Source organism: Anabrus simplex, chromosome 1 (assembly GCF_040414725.1).
Source record: "Anabrus simplex isolate iqAnaSimp1 chromosome 1, ASM4041472v1, whole genome shotgun sequence".
Taxonomy (NCBI): Eukaryota; Metazoa; Arthropoda; class Insecta; order Orthoptera; family Tettigoniidae; genus Anabrus; species Anabrus simplex.
Window position 1 is genome coordinate 1,675,669,314 of NC_090265.1, and position 23,324 is coordinate 1,675,692,637.

Below are 23,324 nucleotides of genomic sequence, written 5' to 3' on the forward strand. Positions count from 1 at the left end.
ACAGCACAGTACTTTAGGCACTCTCGTAATAGAAGAGTTCATAAATATTTTAGTTTATTTTGAATAATAATAATTTCATATTAAATAACACTATCTATAAATAATATGGTCTCCCCATGGGTTTGCTGGCCTCAGGGATCTTGGCTGAGATTTATATTGATCTCGAATATAATAACATAAAATACATTGTATGTTGGCTGAGGTATGATAACGATGTCCTTGTGGTGCTGGATGAATGCTCAACAGTGAAATGATACTTAAGTTGATAAATGATTTGGACCCCTACATCAAGTTCACATTAGAGAAAGAAAATAATTTCTATTAATTTCTTGGATATTACAATATCTAGACACGATGATAATCTCACTTTCAAAATATTTAGAAAACCTACGCAGACTTCCACCACTATAGGGGCAGACTCCACACATCCCAGTCCTCATAAGAAAGCAACATACCACAGTATGATTAATAGAGCTATCAGCATTCCCATGTCTCAGTCCGATCTTAATACAGAATTAAACATAATCCGCACTATAGCTCAAAGTAATGGTTTCAATCTCCACTACATAAAAAGCCTCATTAATAAAATCAAACACAAATCTAAATCTAATCTCATTTATAGAATCAAAGCCACAACAAAAGTATGCTACTTGCACTTTTGATAATAGTAGTCATTAAATTATTAATCCTTTTAAGAAGTATAACATTCATGTAGCATTTAGAACCACTAACAATATTTTCCATTTTTTCCATAATTCCAATTCCATACATATATCAAACAAATTTAGATGTTCAGGCATATATAGACTAAAATGCTCTGATTGCAAAACCACCTATGTAGGTCAGACTGGGAGGAATTTTAATGTACGTTATCTCAAACATGTTACTGCAATAACAATTAATAAGTTTCCAACTATGGGTTAACATGTCAAAGATTTTAATCATCATTTCACCAATATTCAACAGGATTTAGACATAATTAGCTTCAATCAGAAAGGTCCTCTCCATAACATTACTGAAGAGTGCTTCATATCTCTTGATCAGTTCACCATTTAATATTAATGAAATATCTGAAAATAATAATATTCCTTTGAGTCTATCATTTCCATAATCACCAACTATTATGACAAGAAATTCAACAAGCATCACATTAGTAATCGTTCACACGGATCTTACAAATTCCCCCATCCGTCTCTCCCTCCTCCCTCTCCCACTACCATTTTCTCCCGTCACCTTCAGCCAAAACCTCCACCAAGCTCTTACAACATTACCAGCTGTTAACTGCTGCACTTCCACTGGAACATCAAGGGGTAAACAAGTTACACACATTTTCTCTTTATCCATCAGTCTATCAGCTTTTCTAAGTCCCGTTCATTTTGTCCCTTTTTTTGATATCCTATCACATACATTGTTCAGCAAGTTGTGTGATATGACTTCACGTTTCCACACAACAATTAGCAAAAATTCTCTTAAGACTTAACTTTTGTCACATCAACTGGAACTGTTGGAAAGCTAACAGAACAGCATTTTATAGAAGACATTCCTTCTAAGTATGCTGCTAGTATATATCATGTTTGCAGCTCAAGAAGTACAAAATCAAGTGGTACGGTTTGTCGTAAGGAGACACGCTACCAGTGTGATTAGTGCGGTGTTGCACTTTGTATGGAGCCATGCTTCAAAATTAATAATAATGTTATTTGCTTTACGTCCCACTAACTACTTTTTAAGGTCTTCGGAGACGCCGAGGTGCCGGAATTTAGTCCCGCAGGAGTTCTTTTACGTGCCAGTAAATCTACCGACACGGCGCTGTTGTATTTGAGCACCTTCAAATACCACCGGACTGAGCCAGGATCGAACCTGCCAAGTTGGGGTTAGAAGGCCAGCGCCTTAACCGCCTGAGCCACTCAGCCCGGCTGCTTCAAAATTTATCACATGAAAATGTATATAAAACTAATAATAATAGTGTAAAGCATGCTATAAATTCAATCCATCGTGATAAATGAAATTATACAATTATATGAACAGTGATCCTCTGACTTTTTTTGTGTGACATTTACATAGTTGTAAAAATCTCCTAAGATTTGAGATTTATCGGAAATAATTGGTTTTTATTTAAGTGTTATTGCAGAAGAGTAGACTTTCGAAATGGTATAAGATTCATTACGGTTTGTAGCACAATGACAACATGAACTAAATTTAAATATTGCAGTAAATGCCTGGTTTTCAGGGACATTTACATAAATATGGTCTGGTAGTAAGAGTGTTAAAGTTTACAAGATGGTTGTCAGACCTGCCCTCATGTATGGCTTCAAATGCTCGACAAGGGAGAAGAAGCATGATCAGGAAAGGCACAAAGCAGTGATGCGAATACTGCGGTAGTCTTCAGGTGTTACTCAAACCAATCGAGTGCATAATGAGCATGTGGCCGATGAGGAGTCGTCACATTCAGAGGAGCGTGATTCTCTGCCATTCCATAAGTCGTCACCTTCGAGACCATCCAGCGAGTTGGATATTCCCGTTTTCCTGAAGCTCTTCATAACCATTTCACACGGAATTAAAATTCCAGCTTCCTATTATCCACTGGCATATTAATTCTAAAGAAGGACGCCGAATCTTTCCACCTGGAGTGGTGTGTGCTTGTTTGCTGCCATCTATTTTGTATATACCACATTTACTCGCATAATAGAGTATTTTTCCCCCCACTTTTAAAGCCAAAAAAAGTACAGGGGGGTCAAATATGTGATAACCTCAAATTTCTGCAGTGAATACATCACTTCTAGGCTATAAAGAGCTATAAATTGTACATGTAAACATTCTACACTGTTCTTTAACAAACTTATGAATGTGTTTGAGTTATACTGGTTGTTTTGGTTGGAAATGTAAAAAGTCAATAAATGGTGAACACGACTTTTAGGCCTACATATAAAGTAAATATAATCCGTTTATTTACTTATATCACGTCATTCGTTTCAGATCATTAATTTCTCTGATGAGGTCAATGTCAGGAAGGGCATACAGTCGTAAAAACTCGCTACGACGATTCATCTCACTTCGTACTCAACCCCGTAGAGAAAAGGGATAAGGGTATCATATTACGCAATACCGATACAAAATAACTTGATGGCCAGTCATTTGTCTGTATTAGTTGAGCAGTAGGCCCACCACACAGCAAACCTGATCACAACTTTCATTTTAATTGTCTTGGGCCGCTAACTTCCCTGCTACCAGCGTGTCGCCATTCCAAGTGACGTCATCTTCACTGCCATCTTGTCAGCCATGCACTGCAATTGAGGCTGAGAACATTTGAGGTCCCGTCTTTTTGAACCTTTTAAAAATAGCTTCATTCCTGACTATAGAGTCCAAACTGTGTGAAGCTATTCCCAAGTGGTTTCTGGAGATGGTCTCTGATATTCCCAGCTGGTGTATGTGTAACAGAATCCACTCCAGAATAAAGCCGTGTTGTCGAAAGTGTGCCAAACCACCAGCTGATAATTAGCGTATGTTACGAGTAGTATTCCTGAATGCAATACGTAGTGACTGGAAGCATTCTTTTGATAACTGCAGCTGTTGAAATCCAGACCCTTATTTTAAAATATATTGCATGCTTGTTCTCTACATTCATCACATCAGGATTTAATAGCTGTAAATGAGATAAGAGAGACAGCATTGTTTAGGTTAGGCATGCTATCGCCCGGATAGTGCCAAAAGTTCCACGACGGAAAGAATAAAAATCAATAACAGGAAAGTTTGCCGCATTTATGGATATCTACCAGTGTGGTGGTAATGCGTTTTATTTTCATAATGTTTAATTTTGTACGCTGGTTGTCTCCTTTTTTTATTAATGCATACCCTAGTGTGTTTCATATGGAGTCTCCGAAAATCGTCGAAAGTAAGTGGGGACATAAAAAACTCAATATTATTATTATTATTATTATTATTTGTTAGGTACGTTGGCGAGTAAAACAATTGTGATTGGATTATTTTTATCATGTTTTAAACCTACTTCTCTCCCAAAAAATCCTATATTGGCCCGAGTTACGAAATACTGAATGATCACTTTGTTAATGATCTCGCCTAGCAAACAACCGTGAATATTTCTTAACTAAAGTAAACTCGTTTCCTCATCCCGAGGTGGTGCAACTCTTTTTTAGACAGGCCCCCAGTGGAAGGGAGTTGCACGTACCATTTTTACTGCAAATCAACCTTCCCGTCATTCGCAAATCTCTGGCAACATGATACCAGGAATCGAACTCAGGCTCCCGAGTGGCAGCTAATTGTTCTAACCCTTACGCTGGCGGACATTCTTAACTACAAAACAAAGACATATATACATGATATGCATGCTTGCAATGCGCGGGTCGGACACGAAACTATTCACCTATTTGTGCAACGTCATCAGAACTACAGTAGGCCTACGCTACGGATGCGGACATTTCTTAACTATGAAACACAGATGTACCGCATGATTTCGACACGTGTTTTCATTGCGTGGGCTGTATGGACGAAACTATTCACAAATTGGTGTGATGTCATCAGAGATGCGTAAGGCTTGTACCCGCTTCGAAGCGGAATCGTTGTTCTTCTCTGACGAATTACGTTGGGGGGTCTTATATGTGAGATTTATTTTTTCATTTTCTTTGTCTCAAAAATCCAAGGGGGGTCTAGTATGCAAGGGGGTCATATACACGAGTAAATACGGTAAACACCAGACATGATCCTTAAAAGGTTGTAGAAAAGATGTCAGTCCACCCGGAATTACTACCAGTCTGTTCTACCTTCGAGAAGAGAGTCCTTGACTTTTTACCTGAGATGTCCCCTAAAGCTGTCAACTACTAACATGGACGGTAGGCGAACTAGAGCACCAGGGCGGATTTTCCAGACAGTTTTCACCCAGTCCTTCATTAGATTGCTGTCCATCCGGCTCTTTTCTTGCAAGCGTACATGTATCCTAGGAGGAAAATGACATTTTGGCATTGCCTTTCTCTTGAAGATAACATATAGTGGAAGTTTTCTTCCATCTGCGGTAATTGTAAGCATTTATATCAAGAATTTTACAGGAATATTTATTGAACCACCTATTCAATACATTCCACAATTATGGTTAGATTTTTACATAGTACTACAGAGTTCTAAGGTATATGTTTCGCCCTTTGTTTCATGGGCAACATCAGCCTAACTCAATCTTAAAACAATTAGTTGTGAAGTCTATCTATTCTTACATTGTGATATTAGACTATTATTGTAACACTGTGGTGTCTTAAAACTATCAATACATAACATCTAAAAATATAGACAGACACTGAATTTGTTTAAAAGTATCGGTGAATAAAAATCTAAAATTATCACTTAAATGGATCTTCTTCATTTTATAGACAATTAAACTTATGTGGCCTTCAGTACTTGAAGTTCAAAATATCTGAGAGAACATTCGACCCGCAAGCAATCTAACACTCTTATAAACTGAGAGACCAATGTCTGTTGTAATTACACATCATGTCCCTTGCAGAATTATGCAATCACATGAGGGATTGTGAGTTATTCATTAGGGTGCAAGTCACGTGCGTCTTATTGTTTCAGTAGTGCTAGCTTGTCTGACAAGGGACATTATATTTTCAAGTTCGTATTGATGGTCCAGCTTTAAAATTTAGCAGCAGTTCCAAATAATATCCAACCATATATCTTTTACTTATGTCAACTAAAACTCCATTTAGTATATGACTTGTTGACAATATCAGCTGTAATACCTCACAACACAGCCACTTCTGTTTTATAATGATGTGTAAATACAACAGACATAGGTCTCTCAATTTATAAGAGTGTTAGTTTGCTTGTGGGTCGAATGTTCCCTCAGATATTTCGAACTTCGAGTACTGAAAGCAACATAAGTTTAATAGTCTATAAAATGAAGAAGATCCATTTTAGTTTCAGACACTATGTTTTTAAGACTGACTAAGTGGTAATTTTAGATTGTTATTCACCAATACTTTTATTGTAATATTCTTGATATAAAGTCACTTTCAATAGGGAACAATTATGAGAATAATACTTGTAACTGTAAGCATTACGGGAATCGTTTTTCTGTGCCCAATGTCCCTATTAATACACTTAAAATTCCTTTCCCTTACAATGTCGTAATCCTTGGCATTTCAAAAAACACCAGCATTTGGTCTGCATTGCCAATCTGTGACAAATACAAATTGATAGTCTAATTAAGTAGCAATGAAAATCAATAACTTTCTCCGTGTGATCACTAGGCAGCTTTCGACACAGAGATGATCTTCTTTGTAGTACAACATTCTTTTGCCTCATCCATCTGAGCAGCTAGCCATGGGTTGCTTTGAAATTCGCTCTGGGTCTATTTTTCTGTGCTGCAATTTCACATGTTCAAAATTGAAGCAATTTCATTACAGTATAACCTCCATTTTGCGTGACCTCAATTTAGCGTAAGAAATTTCAAGTCCTGAAAATCGTTCCATAAGAGCAATGCAATTTTATCTTCGATTTAACGTAATTCACATTAGGGCAAAACCTGCATTTCGCATAACGAAATGATAACATTCTCAAATATTTATTTATATTTGTCATGGTTTTGGGACATTAAAAACCTATGAAAAAAGATGTCATAAGCTTGCTAACAATGATTCAAAGCAGAAGAGGAATTTAGAGCAGGGGCACTTAGGACCAAAGTGAGATGTTAGACTTGGATACACATCCGACCGCGGCCGCTGTAGTACAGTAGAAGAGAACCCCGTTGTAATGACATTATTTATGCCTAACGTAATCTTCAGTACGGAACAATAATGAGAGTTGTTCCTTGTAATTATTAAGCCCTTCGAAAATTTCTATATTTATCTGTGCATTATCCTTCGGTTACAATGAGAGCCCTTTTACTGACACATCTGTTATTACGGGTTCGGTTACAATGAGAACCCTTTTACTGACACATCTGTTATTACGGGCAAATTTGGGTATTAGTTTTTCCATTACCTGTATTCATACACTTTACTCCAGCATTGATAGTGAATGCGATCGATCATCTTCCGCAATGATTCCTCGCTACATGCATGAGCGAGCTCTCCCCAACATTCAAGTGCTATCAACCAATGTAAACAAACATTGGAAGAACGTGTTTTTGCAATAAGTGCACTGACAGTAGTTGTTAACTTCTTAGAAATAAAGGCTGAAGTCAAAGATTGCTTAATATTAATACTAGGCACTAAATAAAATAAGAAGGCGATACTTATCCTTCTCAAGATACAGCGGTGTGCTTAACTAATTCCAGAGGTTAGTTCATGTACTTTCGTGTCTAGTTAAATTTCAGAAAGGCCGTTCCCATGTAAATTTATCGTGAAAAGGTTATCATTACTCTACAGCGAGCTAAAAATATATTTTCATAATACATGCGCGGTAAACCTAGGTTAGGTGATGCTGTTTGAAGTAAAAAAAAATGTAAATGTTTGCCACAGGCCTATGGAGTGATAGATACTGTTACAGTTTTTAAGAATGAAACTGAATATACGTGTTCAGGCTATTGGAATTCGAACACACCATGCTAATGAGTAAGCCGCTGTTTGGAAAACATCCGTTAGAATTTTTAAACAAACCTACTGCTGTTTCATACAGATTTTAATGTGTTTTTGTGTGGGATTGGTACCTTTTCAGAGTTTTATGAAAAACCATATACAACCTTATAAGAATAACCTTCACTGACAAAAATCCGTCAAAAGGAAGAGTTATCCATGGGATCACCATTATCAGGAATTATAGTGAATGAATTCTTAAATAACATTAAAAACAATTTCTTAACAAACTAAGAGACTTTTTTTTTTTTGCTAGTGGCTTTACATCGCACCGACACAGACAGGTCTTATGGCGACGATTGGATAGGAAAGGGCTAAGAGTAGGAAGGAAGTGGCCATGGCCTCAATTAAGGTACAGCCCCAGCATTTGCCTGGTGTGAAAATAGGAAACCACGGAAAACCATCTTCAGGGCTGCCGACAGTGGGATCCGAAACCACTATCTCTCAGATGCAAGTTCACAGTTGCGTGCCCCTAACCACACGGCCAACTCGCCCAGTACTAAGAGACGTAGAGGTAAACCAAGTTTTAAGAGGTGTGCAAATAAAAAGAAGCTACAGAGCTGGTTACAAATGAAGGATTATGGAAGCACTTAGTTAATTTGCAGAGGCTTGCAGACTGAATGCTAAAACGCATAACAGTGTATAACAAAGAAGTATGTATGAGATAATGATCCACCATTCAATGGCCTGCAACAAGGATGCTTTAAAGAAGTCGAAGATGATTTTGTGAACTACGTGCACAAAAAATGCAAGGAGGGATTGGCCATAACACGTGATGCAATATGAATGAGGACTTGCAAAGTGGTGCAACAAAGAGGAATTACTAGAAATTGCAAAGGCAGCAATGGATGGAGCATGAAATGATACGCCCTAACAAGCTAGTGTTGCAGCATTGCACAACCCTCCCACAGCATCTGCCAGACCTCATGACAAGAAAAGCTCATTGAGTTTCAACAATTTACAACTTTTAAATTTTCCAGTCTGTTGAAACACAAATTACAACCCTTAAAAACACAATAACATACCTGTAAAGAAACAAAACAAACAAAAAACCCACACACGCACAGAATAAAGCTATTTTTAAACCTGATTTAAAACTTCCGAAGGAAAAAGGGAGGGGGGGGGGGTCGTTTTGCATTTGGAGAAATACAGTATCTATAGCTCATTCCAAGTTAAGAAATCAGTATTGCACTTATGACAACAAGGTTGCCATATCGAACGACTCAGCTCAACAGCCTCACGGGAAAACTGTGGCATATATATTGGTGAAACTCAGTACCTAAGTTCAAAATAAAAGAATGAAGAAAGTAAGCTGCAAATATTCTTTTGAAATCTGGGGTTGTAGGGAGTGGGGGGGCTTATTTCGGTCTTTACAGCAACATGGATAAACTACTGCACATACAAAACATCAGTATTGAAGTTCTAGGCAAACTGGGAGAAAATAGACAACAGATGATTTTTATAGGCTTGGAGTGGGGGATGCAGTTAATTGCATTTAATAAATTTGCTAGGCAACGCCAGGTATTACTGTGCTATCATATCGCCCCACGAAAAGAATGGTAACAATTAAATATGCTTGTGAAAAGGTGGTAAAAATGTGGCAAAAATAAAATGCACTTAAGAAACAAAAGCTAAATAACAAAACCAAGCACAAATAAACATCATAGCAAATTTCTGTATAAGTACAAGCCATTCTGTGATGTATCACTGCACACGACAGCATCAAAATCTTCACTAACAACTGCTGTGCAGTATAAGAATATTAGAACACACACATAAATAAATAGATGACTTCTCTTTGACAGTGATAAGCTGCCGGCAATTCACAGCGCAACGGATTACGCGTAACGTACCAGAGCAACTCAGAAGGAAAATGAAGGAAGGCAAAAAAGCAATGGCTGTTTCCGCCATTGTGCTTCCTCCCCACGAATGTACTTATTAAATAGAGAATATTAACTACTCACAGGCAAAAACATGACTCATCAATTTTCTTTCTTTCATAATACAATAAAAAGTACATTATAATATTCCTTAATCATCAGGAATTATGAGTGACTAAGAGGGGGTGGGGGTGGGGGGGTGGAGTGGCGTGTGCTCACTCCTTGTAGGTAGGTCCATAAGAGCAATACTGTTTTCTTAACATGGAATGAGCTATAGATGTTTCTATTAAATTGGTGCAAATAACTTACCAAAATATAGAAGTTTTTTACTGGAGTGGGGTTTCTGATTCAGCTGTGTAACTTTTCACACGGGAAAACCAGAAAGGTGGGTATCGATTTCCAGGCAGGTCAAATGCTGCCGTGCTCTCCACACCATTTCTATATTTAGTCTTAACTGAATAATGTTCCCATTCCAACTGTGAATTCATCCGGTTGCGGTAACTATGTATTTGCAGCACCTACGGAAAAATTTAAATAATTGAAAAGAAAGAAATTAAAATCTATCATACTAACCCAATATGGGTCAGAGTGCGTGACAAACATAAGAACTATGCATTAAGGTAAGATTAACAAATCGAACAGCATGACCTGAGCCTCCTCACTGAGTGTAATAGAACAGTTGCAAGGAAAAATACTATATAAACATACAAACATTTGCTGATGTACATATATGAGCCAACTTATACTTAATTTTGTTACGCATGCTGGTGGGCAAATGAACACACACTGTATGACAGAAAGATGGGTCACCAAATTTTTCAAATTTTAAAAACATTTCTAACAATCATGCCTGAGCATAATTTATGCATCCAATTTGCATATCTAATACAGTGGAACCTCGATTCTCCATTTTTGTAGGGACCACGAGAAAAAAAAAACATACAACACGGGAAAACAGAAAATCCGGGAACGAATGAAGAATCAACAATTTGGCTAAAATCACAAAACTGAAATATGTATACTTATAATGGTACAAGCCTGTAAAATGAAATTTCTTAGAACTGCCCTCCAAAAGACCCGACTTGATCATGTGAAAAATGATGAGATCCGATCTAACCTAGGTCTAAATGAATCGATGGAGGAAAGACTTAGGTCATCTAGACTTAAATGGTTTGGGTATGTTAAACGAATGAATAGCACAAGGTTACCATGTGCTTATTTGGAAAAGAGAATAACAGGTAGAAGACCAGCTGGAAGACCAAGAAGAAGATGGATGGACCAACTGAGGGAAGACATGCAGGGAAGAGGATGGAATTGGGAATCTGTCTTGGACAACGTTATGTTTTTGAATAGGCAACTTTGGAAGACGCTCGTTTTCAAACACCCTACCCGGCTCACTGGAAGGGCAAACCGATGATGATGATGATGATGATGATTATGTTACAAACACCCATAAACCAAACCAAAACTACAGCCCCAATGGGCCTTATGTCTACCAAGCGATTGCTGTTCAGCCCGAAGGCCTGCAGATTACGAGGTGACGCATGGTCAATGTCACGAATCCTCTTTGCCGTTATTCCTGGCTCTCTAGACCGGGGTCGCCATCTCACCATTAAATAGCTCCTCAATTAAAGGTAATCGTAGAATGAGTGAACCTGGAACCAGCCCTCATATCCAGGTAAAAATGCCTGACCTGGCTGGGAATCGAACCCGGAATTACTGGTATGCGACTTAAAAACCTGGAAACTTTACATTCAGTTTTCATGGGGAAACTTCGTCAGTTTCCTCTGAAAATTTCAGTTCAGTTTAGCAACTATGGTCAGCCAAACTTTTCGAAAAATCTAACCTGTAATGCCAAACCAAACAATAATCGACCACAAGTAGTTTTTAATTCTCTAATCTAATTTTTTTTGTTAGTGTCTTTATGTTGCACCGACATAGATAGGTCTTATGGCGACAATGGGATACGAAAAGCCTAGGAGTCGAAGGAAGCGGCCGTGGCCTTAATTAATCTGCCTAGTGTGAAAATGGGAAACCACAGAAAACCATCTTCATGGCTGCCGACAGTGGGATTTGAACCCACTATCTCCCGATGGCAAACTCACAGCTGCGCGCCTCTAACCACACGGCCAACTCACCCGGTACTAATCTGATACAACAAAGCACGTTAGATACAAAAGTGCCCAACATGATGGTGAAATCCCTCTTTTTAAATTTTCCATTGTAATTTGGTCACTGGTATACTAATCGTAGTCAGTTTATGGAAATCTTGTACTACATCAAATTTTAAAGGTTATGTTGAACTCGAGAATATGGTTTTGATTGTAAGTATGGATTTTCAAGTTCTCAAATGCATTATATTCAATTCTGCCCATCACTAATCACAATCAAATTGGAAAGAAAAACAATATCACTAACACTTCCGAAATTACAGTTATTCGCGACCTTGAGCTCATCTGGAAAGCGTGCTCGCTGTACAAATCGGTACCGGTACGAGTGCAAAATGGTACTAAGTTTTTAAATGTAACGTGCGCAAATAAAACAACCGCAGTTTTTATAACATTTTAACATAAAAACGTAAAATTCCCAGTCTTATATTAGGACCAAAACAGTAATAGGCAATCCCAAAACCTCCCATGGCCTTATGTATGTAAGGTGCAACATATGTTCTGGTCTTGATAACATAATCGTATACGATAATATTAAAATACTAAATTTGTGTTACTTAAGAAGGAGCAGTTTCGATTCCTACCTGAAAGTCCAGTGACTACAGTCCCCTGAGGGAAGTGTTGAAAACATGTTCGGCAATACACTTGAAAAAGTAAAAAGTTAAAAAAACAAATAAACATCTAACCCTTGACATAATGTAGACGTTTTGCAAGTATGAAAATTTGACGAAACTCCTTCCAATTGTTGCGGACACCCTCTGCTTTATGATTTCCGAGGATTCTCTAAATAATACCACCCGAATGTGATGCTAAGATGGTCCCTTATACAAGTTCACCGCCGATCCCTTTTCCAGTATAGTACCTCCTCAGATTACCCCAACAACGGGACGTTAACACCAAGATCTGTAAGTATGCTGTAGCCATCCTTACGTGAGATACATTTTCTTGAAAAACCCGTGATCGAGGATTTAGCGTTGATGGGACTGAAATTTCTGGGCGGTTGATTCAGGAAATCATTTCTTCGAGGAACGGATAATGCAGGATTTTTACAACGTGATTTAATTAGGATGCTTGTGGGACCACGCAATTTGAACGAATAATACAGAAAAACGTAGTTTCCGCGAACGTATAATCGAGATTCTACTGTACAATGAACTGATCTTCAGAATGATCTTTCATCACCCAATTAAACCGAGCACATGACAGTTCATTTCTGAGCATCATGGTGACTTGCATGAATATCCAATAAGTAGAGCCCGGAAGTTAGGCATTTATTTTTGGTTAAAATAGGCAGGCAAAAAGGCATTTGAAATACTGAAAATAGGCAGTATGTAATTAAAATTGGCATTCATTAGGAGTGAAAGCAAAGAGGAATCTCACTCATTATTAATGAAAATATGTATTTTAAATACTCATTCATTTCTTTATTATCAATTTATCACATAATTAGCGTAATTACTCTTACTTTCCTTGGTTACAAGCAACAACAAGGTGCTTTTTCAAAGTATCAACTGTCACAGACAGGCGCTTGTCAGAAAGAATGTTTTTCATCATGGAAAAGGAACGTTCTACTTCCACTGAAGTGATTGGCGCAAATTTGAAACAAGCTATTTCGGAAGCACACATGCCGGTTAAAACAGAATTTTCACCTTTCAGAACATCACAAATGTTGTTCATGTTTTCAATGTCCAAATTAGCACTCAGAACATGTTTACACTTTTCACTAACACTGCTTCCTTTTTCTCCTGGTGCTTGCAGCAGTTGATTTACTGCATCTTCGAAGATCGCCATAGATGATACCAGCGAATCATCTCTTTTTTCTAACTTCAAGATTGCTTCCGGTATCACGCTATAATGTGCTGTTATAAATGCCAGATCACTGCTGAGCTCTTCATGGTCCAACAACTTTTTTACCTCGCGAACTGAAGCAACTTCGTCCACTGATAAGGCATGAAGTACCTCACGTATCTTGTCCAAATTGTTGCTGTAATATATGACTGCTGAGATCCAGGTTCCCCATCTCATGAAAACTGGCTGTGGAGGTAAAGGGAGCTCTGGTGCCACGTTCTTGAAAACCCGGATTCGGGAGGGTGATTTTAGGAAGATTTTCTTGGTATTCGAAACTAACTTATCCACGTGAGGATACAAACTTCTTATCTCTTCAGCAATTCTGTGCAGTCCATGGGCTAGACATGTGAGGTGGAGCATTTTAGGAAAGAGGACTTTCAAGGCTGTAGCTGCTTTTTTCACGTCAGGTGCCACATCTGTGACAAAATGTAGGAAATCCGGCCAGAGTAACATTAATGAATTTGTGAACAACTGTGCCACTGTGGAACCATTTGCTCTCTCCATCTCTTCTGTCGTCGAAAGAAATACTGAGGATAGGTTAGTTTGCTTTGCTTCCATAGTTCCAATGAGGACGTTGGCCATGTAACGTCCCATTGCATCCGTAGTTTCATCAATGGAGATCCAGATCTTCTTTTCTGCAACTCTGCTTCGAATCCTATGCAGGGTCTCTTCAAAGGATATATTCAAATATGTTTTCCTTAATGTGGATTCTGACGGAATTTCTTCTTTAGTGTACTTCTGCAGAAACGTCCTGAGGGATTGATTTTCCAGTTTCCAGAACGGAATTCCGGAGTCCAAGAAAGCTTTACATAGATCCAGGGAAAATTGAGATTGCCTGCTGGATGTTGTAACTGCTGTTGATATTAAATTGATCTTTGGGCCAACAATATTTAACCTAGACTTATGTTTTGTTGTTGCAAAATGTTGAGTTATAAAGTACTTTTTTTCGTGATTAATAGATTTTTCACAGATTTTGCAAAATAGTATAGCTCCATCAGTAGAAAGTGTATCCGAACCAAATTCGCAAACATAGCCATGTAATTTACCACGCAACGATGAAAATTTCGGCATGATAAATAAGTCAGCGCGAACACCCGAGTTGCCTTTAACAAGTTCAACAGTAGACTAACAGCTTCTTTTATGTCTGACCTGTTAGACAGAAGTGATTTCCTCCCTTCCTGTGCATTATCTTATCATTTCGAAATTGGGAATACCAGGTAATTACGCATTATCACAGCAAAAGGGGTGTGAGGAAGGAGAAGAGACGTACTTCCCTCATCCTCTCTCTTTCCTGGTATTCATTATGCTTGTGCATTCCTTTCACTAATGAAGGTTCTGCTATTTACAGAGGTTAAATGAATGGGTTGAGAAAATAAGCTTTCGAATGCCTGAAAACAAATAAACGATTTACAGGGAACAATATTCTAAATAGATATTTGTGACGGCAATATGTAATTTAATTTGTGCAACCTTTTTCTGTCTTCGATGCACTGAAATTCATTATGTGCTTTTTAAAATGTGTAAATTGCAGAAAAAATTGCATAACTATCAAAAAAAGGCAAAAAAAGGATTTTAATCTTAAAATAGGCAAAAAAGGCAAAATAAAAATTGTCTCTACACTTCCTAAATGCACAAAAACATATTTATCTCTATCTGATTCTTCAATATATCCAGTCAGATAAAAAAGGCATTTTGCCTAACTTCTGGGCTCTACTAATAAGGTATGTATTTGTGGAAATGCAAAATGTATTACTGTAAGATGACAGGGATTTCATATTTCAAGACGTAAAAGATCACTGACAAGATTTAATCTTCTTTCATGATATTAGGCCTTAATTATTGTGGTGACATCTCCTCACATTATGAAATATTTTTCTTTATATTTTGTGTCTCCTATATCGGAGTCCTCCTCTGCGAACCATGTGACCTTGCCGCGGTGGGGAGGCTTGCGTGTCCCAATGATGCAGATAGCCGAGCCGCAGGTGCAACCATATCGGATGGGTATCTGTTGAGAGACCAGACTAACGAATGGTTCATCGAAAGGGGGGTAGCAGCCTTTCGGTAGTTGCAAGGGCGGCAGTCTAGATGATTGACTGATACGGCCTTGTAATAATACTCAACATGGCTTAGCTGTGTTGATACTGCTACACGGCTGAAAGCAACGGGAAACTACAGTCGCAACCACCTCCTGAGGACATGCAGCTCCCTCTGTATGAATGATGTACTGATGATGGCTTCCTCCCGGGTAAAATATCCCGGAGGTAAACTAGTCCCCCATTCGGATCTCCGGGTGGGGACTACACGAGAGGGGGCGATCATCAGGAAGATGGATACTGACATTCTGCGAGTCGCAGCGTGGAATGTTAGAAGTTTGAATCGTTGTGGTAGGTTAGAGAATCTGAAAAGGGAGATGGATAGGCTAAAGCTAGATGTAGTTGGTATAAGTGAAGTACGTTGGCAGGAAAAAACAAGATTTTTGGTCAGGCGACTACCAAATTATTAACACAAAATCAAACAGGGGAAATGCAGGAGTTGGTTTAATAATGAATAAGAAAATAGGGCAGCGGGTAAGCTACTATGACCAGCATAGTGAAAGAATTATTGTCAAGATAGATACCAAACCAATGCCCACCACAATAGTGCAGGTCTATATGCCTACTAGTTCAGCGGACGATGAAGAAACGAAAGAATATATGAGGAGATAGAAGATTTAATACAATACGTAAAAGGTGACGAGAATCTAATTGTGATGGGAGACTGGAATGCAGTGGTAGGCCAAGGAAGAGAAGGTAGTACAGTAGGAGAATTTGGATTGGGACAAAGGAATGAAAGAGGAAGTCGGCTGGTTGAATTCTGCACTGATCATAATTTAGTCCTTGCCAATACTTGGTTCAAACACCACAAACGACGGCTGTATACGTGGATGAGACCTGGAGACACTGGAAGGTATCAAATAGACTTCATTATGATTAGGCAGAGATTTAGAAACCAGGTGTTGGATTGCAAAACTTTCCCAGGAGCAGACGTGGACTCTGACCACAACTTGTTGGTAATGAAATACCATCTGAAGCTGAAGAAATTGAAGACAGGAAAGAATGCAAAAAGATGGGATCTAGACAAGTTGAAAGAAAAGAGTGTGAGGGATTGTTTCAAGGAACATGTTGCAAAAGAACTAAATGAAAAGGCTGAAGGAAACACTATAGAGGAAGAGTGGACAGTCATGAAAAATTAAGTCACTAGGGCTGCTGAAGAGATGTTAGGAAGGAAGAAAACATCAACTAAGAATCAGTGGATAACTCAGGAGATACCAGACCTGATTGATGAACAACGAAAATACAAGAATGCTAGAAATGAAGAGGGCAGAAAAGAATACAGGCGATTAAAGAATCAAGTGGATAGAAAGTGCAAGGTAGCTAAGGAAGAATGGCTGAAGGAGAAGTGCAAGGATGTCGAAGGCTGTATGGTCCTGGGAAAGGTAGATGCTGCATACAGGAAAATCAAGGAAACCTTTGGAGAAAGGAAATCTAGGTGTATGAATATTAAGAGCTCAGATGGAAAGCCACTTCTAGGGAAAGAAGACAAAGCAGAAAGATGGAAGGAGCATATCCAACAGTTGTATCAAGGTGAAGATGTAGATAATTTGGCTCTGGAACTTGAAGAGGCTGTTGATACTGATGAAATGGGAGACCCAATTTTGAGGTCAGAGTTTGACAGAGCTGTGAGTGACCTAAATAGGAACAAGGCACCTGGAATTGATGACAATCCCTCTGAATTACTGACTGCCTTAAGGGAAACCAGCATGGCAAGGTTATTTCATTTAGTGTGCAAGATGTATGATACAGGAGAAGTCCCATCTGATTTTCGGCAGAATGTTGTTATACCTATTCCCAAGAAAGCCGGTGCTGACAGGTGTGAAAACTACCGCACCATTAGTTTAGTATCTCATGCCTGCAAAATTTTAACATGTATTGTTTACAGAAGAATGGAAAAACAAGTTGAAGCCGAGTTGGGAGAAGATCAATTTGGCTTCAGAAGAAATGTAGGAACACGTGAAGCAATCCTGACTTTACGCCTGATCTTAGAGGATCGAATCAAGAAGGACAAGCCCACGTACATGGCATTCGTAGATCTAGAAAAGGCATTCGATAATGTTGATTGGACCAAGCTATTTATGATTTTGAAGATGATAGGGATCAGATACCGAGAACGAAGAATTATCTACAATCTGTATAAAAATCAGTCTGCAGTGATAAGAATCGAGGGCTTTGAAAAAGAAGCAGCAATCCAGAAAGGAGTGAGGCAAGGCTGCAGTTTGTCCCCTCTCCTTTTCAATGTTTACATACAACAGGCAGTAAAGGAAATCAAAGAGAAATTTGGAAAGGGAATCACAGTCCAAGGAGAGGAAATCAAAACATTGAGATTTGCCGAGGATATTGTTGTTCTATCTGAGACTGCAGAAGATCTTGAGAAGTTGCTGAATGGTATGGATGAAGTCTTGGGTAAGGAGTACAAGATGAAAATAAATAAGTCCAAAACAAAAGTAATGGAGTGCAGTCGAACGAAGGCAGGTGATGTAGGAAATATTAGATTAGGAAAGGAAGTCTTAAAGGAAGTAGATGAATACTGTTACTTGGGTAGTAAAATAACTAACGATGGCAGAAGTAAGGAGGACATAAAATGCAGACTAGCACAAGCAAGGAAGAGCTTTCTTAAGATAAGAAATTTGCTCACTTCAAACATTGATATCGGAATTAAAAAGATGTTTTTGAAGACTTTCGTGTGGAGCGTGGCATTGTATGGAAGTGAAACATGGACGATAACTAGCTCAGATAGAAAGAGAATAGAAGCTTTTGAAATGTAGTGTTACAGAAGAATGCTGAAGGTGAGATGGATAGATCGAATCACGAATGAAGAGATACTGAATTGAATTGGTGAGAGATCGATTTGGCTTAATTTGACGAGAAGAAGAGATAGAATGATAGGACACATCTTAAGACACCCAGGACTTGTTCAGTTGGTTTTTGAAGGAAGTGTAGGTGGTAAGAACGGTAGGGGTAGACCAAGGTATGAATATGACAAGCAGATTAGAGCAGATGTAGGATGCAATACTTACATAGAAATGAAAAGGTTAGCACATGATAGGGTGGCATGGAGAGCTGCATCAAACCAGTCTATGGACTGATGACTCAAACAACAACATATCAGAGTTGCAGCACTGTGGATATTGAACCACTGTCAGAAATTCTGAGTCCAGTATAATCTTCTCCTCCCATCTCCTTGTTTCCCTTATGTATTGCCATCAGCAATCAGTTGTATCAGGCTGCATTTGTCATTCTGGGAGATGCGACCGAATCAGGCTGCTTTCCAGTGTTTTGTAAGGGTATTTATTTATTTATTTATTTATTTATTTATTTATCATGTCAGAAGAACAAAGTAAACGAGACAAAAATTAAGGTTGGTTCTGAAAAGAACCGTTTGTTGGATCTCTTATTAAATAACTCTTACTTCTGGTGTGAGAGAAGCAGCCGTCTAGGAAGAGTCCTAGTCCGTTGCCCAGGAGACACCTAGATGTATAACAATATCACATGCAAATATACCCTACTGGGAGGTTTCTCTCGTGTAAGGGTTAAGACTTTGCAAGATATCCTGGCATGAAGTAGTACCTCTGAGTTGGTGACATGGTGTACCCATAGGATCTTCAACATTCTGCCTTACATCTACATACGGCTCCACAGCCAGTTTGATTATGAAGCCTTTAACACTCATCCTGTGATACCACAAAGTAGCACCAATTATACACAACACACCAATGAGTTTTGAATTAGAGGTCACGGTTGCACATAAGATCTTTCAATTTCGGTAAAACATGAATAGGTTGATCCTAATAAAATTTTAGTAATATTTTTTAAACTGATGTACATTTCAGTACAGACCAGACATGAAATTTGTAACTTGTAATGTCTTCCAATGTCGATTTTGGTTTTTATTTTTACATCTAGATCCCATTCTAGTGTTAGTCAGCATCCTACGTGCATGAAATGAAGCATCCTTGCAGTGATGTTTTTGTCCAGGGTGATAACAGCATTGGTGATTTTCTAACTGCTACGAAATTTGTTTTCTGAATAATCTTTAAAGGCCACACTTTCTCCAAAATTTGCTGATGCTGTTCAAATGGAACTCAAGGTCTTCTAAATTGTTAACAAGTATCGCAGTATATCAGGTCTTGTTAAAATTCTAAATATGTTGACATTTTGACTACTATGTGCAGACGAGTTTGGAGGCACTAGCACTGGTTTGCCTCTCTTGCTCTCTCAGATTAGTGTTGCCAAGACTTGCACAGTGTGACTGAGAGCTGCTACGTCTCATGGCAAGTAATGGTTGCCAAACTCTACCAATCTGTAGCCGCACTTTTATTCTGTTGAAAATCTTGTTACATTTAATAATAATAATAATAATAATAATAATAATAATAATAATAATAATAATAATAATAATAATAATAATAATAATAATATTTTTTTTACGAGGGATTGTGGAAAATCTTCAAAAGACGCTTGTGAAGGGTCCGCACTCCACAAGTGTGTGGGATTCTTACCCACTAAAAACCACACACCCTTTTCCCACGATGTGTGTCATCACCCCAGAACCGCTCTCGCATTACTTCAGGGTGATATCGTGCTTTGTCTTTCAAACTTCTTCTTTCTTCATTTCACCTTTACGAACGTTCATACGCTTCGAAATCCTTCTTCTGACGAAGGACATCTTCCACATACACTGCCACGCGATCCCGGGATTCCTGGTTTCGTAGCATCGCCGAAATAATATTATCTGTTGTCAATTCTCCTAGTTCAGTTTCCACACATCTTCTCTGTATCGTCCAATGGCCGCACACAAAGAAGGTGTGAAATACGTCGTCAGTGTCATCACAGTATATGCATGCTGTGTCACTCGCTCTGCCCACTTTATGCAGGAATTTCCAAAAATATCCATGTCCTGTTAGAAACTGCTAGAAGCGTGGTATCAGTCGCTTGGTCCATTTACCCCTAGGGTCATTTTCCCATCTGAGTTGCCATCGCCTCATCCGTTGATTCAAGGCACGCTTCTCTGCACATTTCTTTCCCAGCTCTCCTTGGGTACGCCAGATTTCATGTCGCTCCAATGCAAGTAGGTCTATTGGGGCTATTGCTGCCACTGTGAGGATTGCAGGTTCGGAAACCGTGCGGTATGCAAATGCAATACGTAAAGCTGCTCTCTGTTATATGGCAGCTATCCTTCTCCGATACCAAGGAAATCTCAAGGATTCAACGCAGATTTCAGAGCCATACAGGAGCACTGACTGAACTGTCGACAGGAGAAGACGTCATTTACTGGATTTCGGACCTTTAATATTTCCCATCAGTCTGCTAAGTGCAGTCATGTATTTTACTGCCTTATCTGTCGCTCTCTGAATATGATTCCAGAATGTGAGCTTTGAGTCAAGCGTCACTCCTAGATATTTTATGCTTGCAACTCTATTATTTTCAAGCTGACTACTCATTGGACCAGTCATTTACAATGCTGTCTGCACAGAACACTAGTTTTCCTACCACCATTTCACAGATCCTGTGTACGGACTGCAGAATGGCAAATAAACAGCACTACCAAAATCCATCGAGACTACTTGTAATGCAACTTATACTGTAATATGTACAAGAAAAATCAACAATATAGATAGAACAATGAATCAAAAAAGTACTGCAGTAAGACAAGTTTCTTACCATATGAAATGTTTGTTCACCCATGTCCTGGATATTCTCCCTCCTTCGATTACGGAAGCGATTATTAACTGCGATTTTTGCTGGTGTATCTTGACGCTTCAAGACAAGGACTACTCTGAAATCCTGAAGACGATAATGTCCCAAAAGTACACCAGTGTTCCTTGGAGTGCGGTATTTTAGCTGACCCACACAGGACACAGGATCATCAGGAGTTGTCAACATCAATACTCGGCCTTCTGGGAAGAACCTTAACAAAAGAATGATTATATGAACTACAAAATTAAGTAGTTAAACAAAATGTAACTATGTTTGACATCCTCTATTAATTAAGAAATGAGATTGACATAGCAAAGGTGAAATGTCTGTATTTTCCGGGCTTGTAGGCTGTGGTCCAGGAGCATATGGTCCCGACGTTTCAATGAAAACTGCATTCAACATTTTCAAGGGCCAAATGACTTTGATGGCTACAAAGCTCTCAGTGGAATGAGGTGGTGTTGCAATTCACCTCGATATATAGTGCAGGCTGTGGTCTGCCATGGAGGGGGGGCAGTTGCCAACTGGTTGTTCTTTGGCCAATGATTGAAGCAATATGGAGCCCAGCGTTCGTCGACCTGCCTTGGCACCTGCATTTAGCAGACCTGGGCAATTCCTGAATTATTTTTCGTTGGCCTATATATGGCCGGTCATGCCATCCTCTTTCAACAGCAGGTGTCTACAAGATCCCGTGCAGCTGCAGCCAGGTGTACATAGGAACTACGAATCTCAGCATCGCCACCCAACTGAAGGAGCACAACTGGCACACCTGATCTGTGACTAAGAGAAAGGTCATCAGCCACTAAACACTCACTTCTAGCAGGCCATGACATACTGTGCAGCAATACTGAAGTGCTGTCAGCTACTGTGTCTTATCACACCCAGCTACAAAGGGAAGCCACTGAAATCCTAAAGCATAAAAACAGCTTCAACTGTAAGAAGGAATCTGAACAGGTCAAAAAAGGCTGGGGCAGTCCTAAAAATTTAAAACCTGGAGAACATGGTAGCTACAGTGGGCCATAAAAAGCAATGGGTGATCAGCTGCTTGTCTAGTGATCAGTCATGGAGAGGAGGGTTGCTGATTGGCTGTACTTCGGCTAATGGTTGAAGTAATATGAAGCCCGGCTGGTTGACCTGTACTATCACCGGTCAAAGAACAGTCAATCAACGACACCACTACACTTCAATGACAGCTTTGTAGCCGTCAAAGTCCTTCGGAACCCTTCAAAATGCCAAACACAGTTTTCGGTGAAACATTGGGACCATCATACACTCCTCGACCACGGCCTACAAGCCTGGCAAATACAGACATTGTTTATAACGCTGGCCGTGAAAACCTCAACTGCTTTATGAAAGATGAAATGGTTAACGGACAGAATTCCAAAGAGAACATTCATGGATACAGTGACTGAGAAGAGGCCTAGGAGACAGCAGGGAATGAGATGGAGGAGCTCTGTAATGGACAGTATTGAAATTAGAGGAGTCAATAGCAATGTAGTGCTAGAAGAGGAGTGGTGGAAAGATTGAACAAGGTGGAGGGTTATGGTACACTACCAAACTTAGAAAGAATCTAGAAGTATAAATGAATATAAACCATTTTGTTTCCTTGTGGAAATTTCTTGAACTTTAAAATTATAATTCAATATGGAACAAAAATGAAATTAATTTGTTGTAACAAAGGGTAAGTTCTGCTTCTTCTTCTTCTTATTTATATAAATAAAATTATAATTTTGTCTATAAACAACATACTTTTGCCTCATACTTTATTTTAATCTCAGATTTGGTATAAGAAAGTAGATTGTTTAATTTTCATCTCTCTGTTTGATTGATTGTTGCGCTTCATGGGAACAAGGCTCTACAAAATTTCTCTGAACATGATATTTAAATTCAGGGATAAATGGGCTGTGCATTAGACTACCGTATTTTCTCGTGTAATTAATGCACTATTTTGACGAAAAATACAGGCGAAAACTTCAAATGCGTTAATTATTCAAGGAATTCAGATATTTAAAAATTATTTACAATTCATGTACATTTAAAAGATACATCAAATATAAT

General features: G+C 38.7%; 1 protein-coding gene across 2 annotated transcripts in view; it reads right to left on the reverse strand.

The window, feature by feature from the left end:
• The window catches only part of LOC136858678 (F-box only protein 9), a 178,926-nt gene that overhangs the window by 13,933 nt on the left and 141,669 nt on the right, over window positions 1-23,324 (reverse strand). For both annotated transcript variants that reach the window (XM_067138399.2, XM_067138398.2), the window contains exons 8-9: window positions 21,234-21,480; window positions 9,770-9,978 (exon numbers count right to left, since the gene is read on the reverse strand). In XM_067138399.2, coding sequence (XP_066994500.2) covers window positions 9,787-9,978; window positions 21,234-21,480 — 439 coding nt within the window. In that variant the 3' untranslated portion in view covers window positions 9,770-9,786. The remainder of the gene's footprint in view (window positions 1-9,769; window positions 9,979-21,233; window positions 21,481-23,324) is intronic.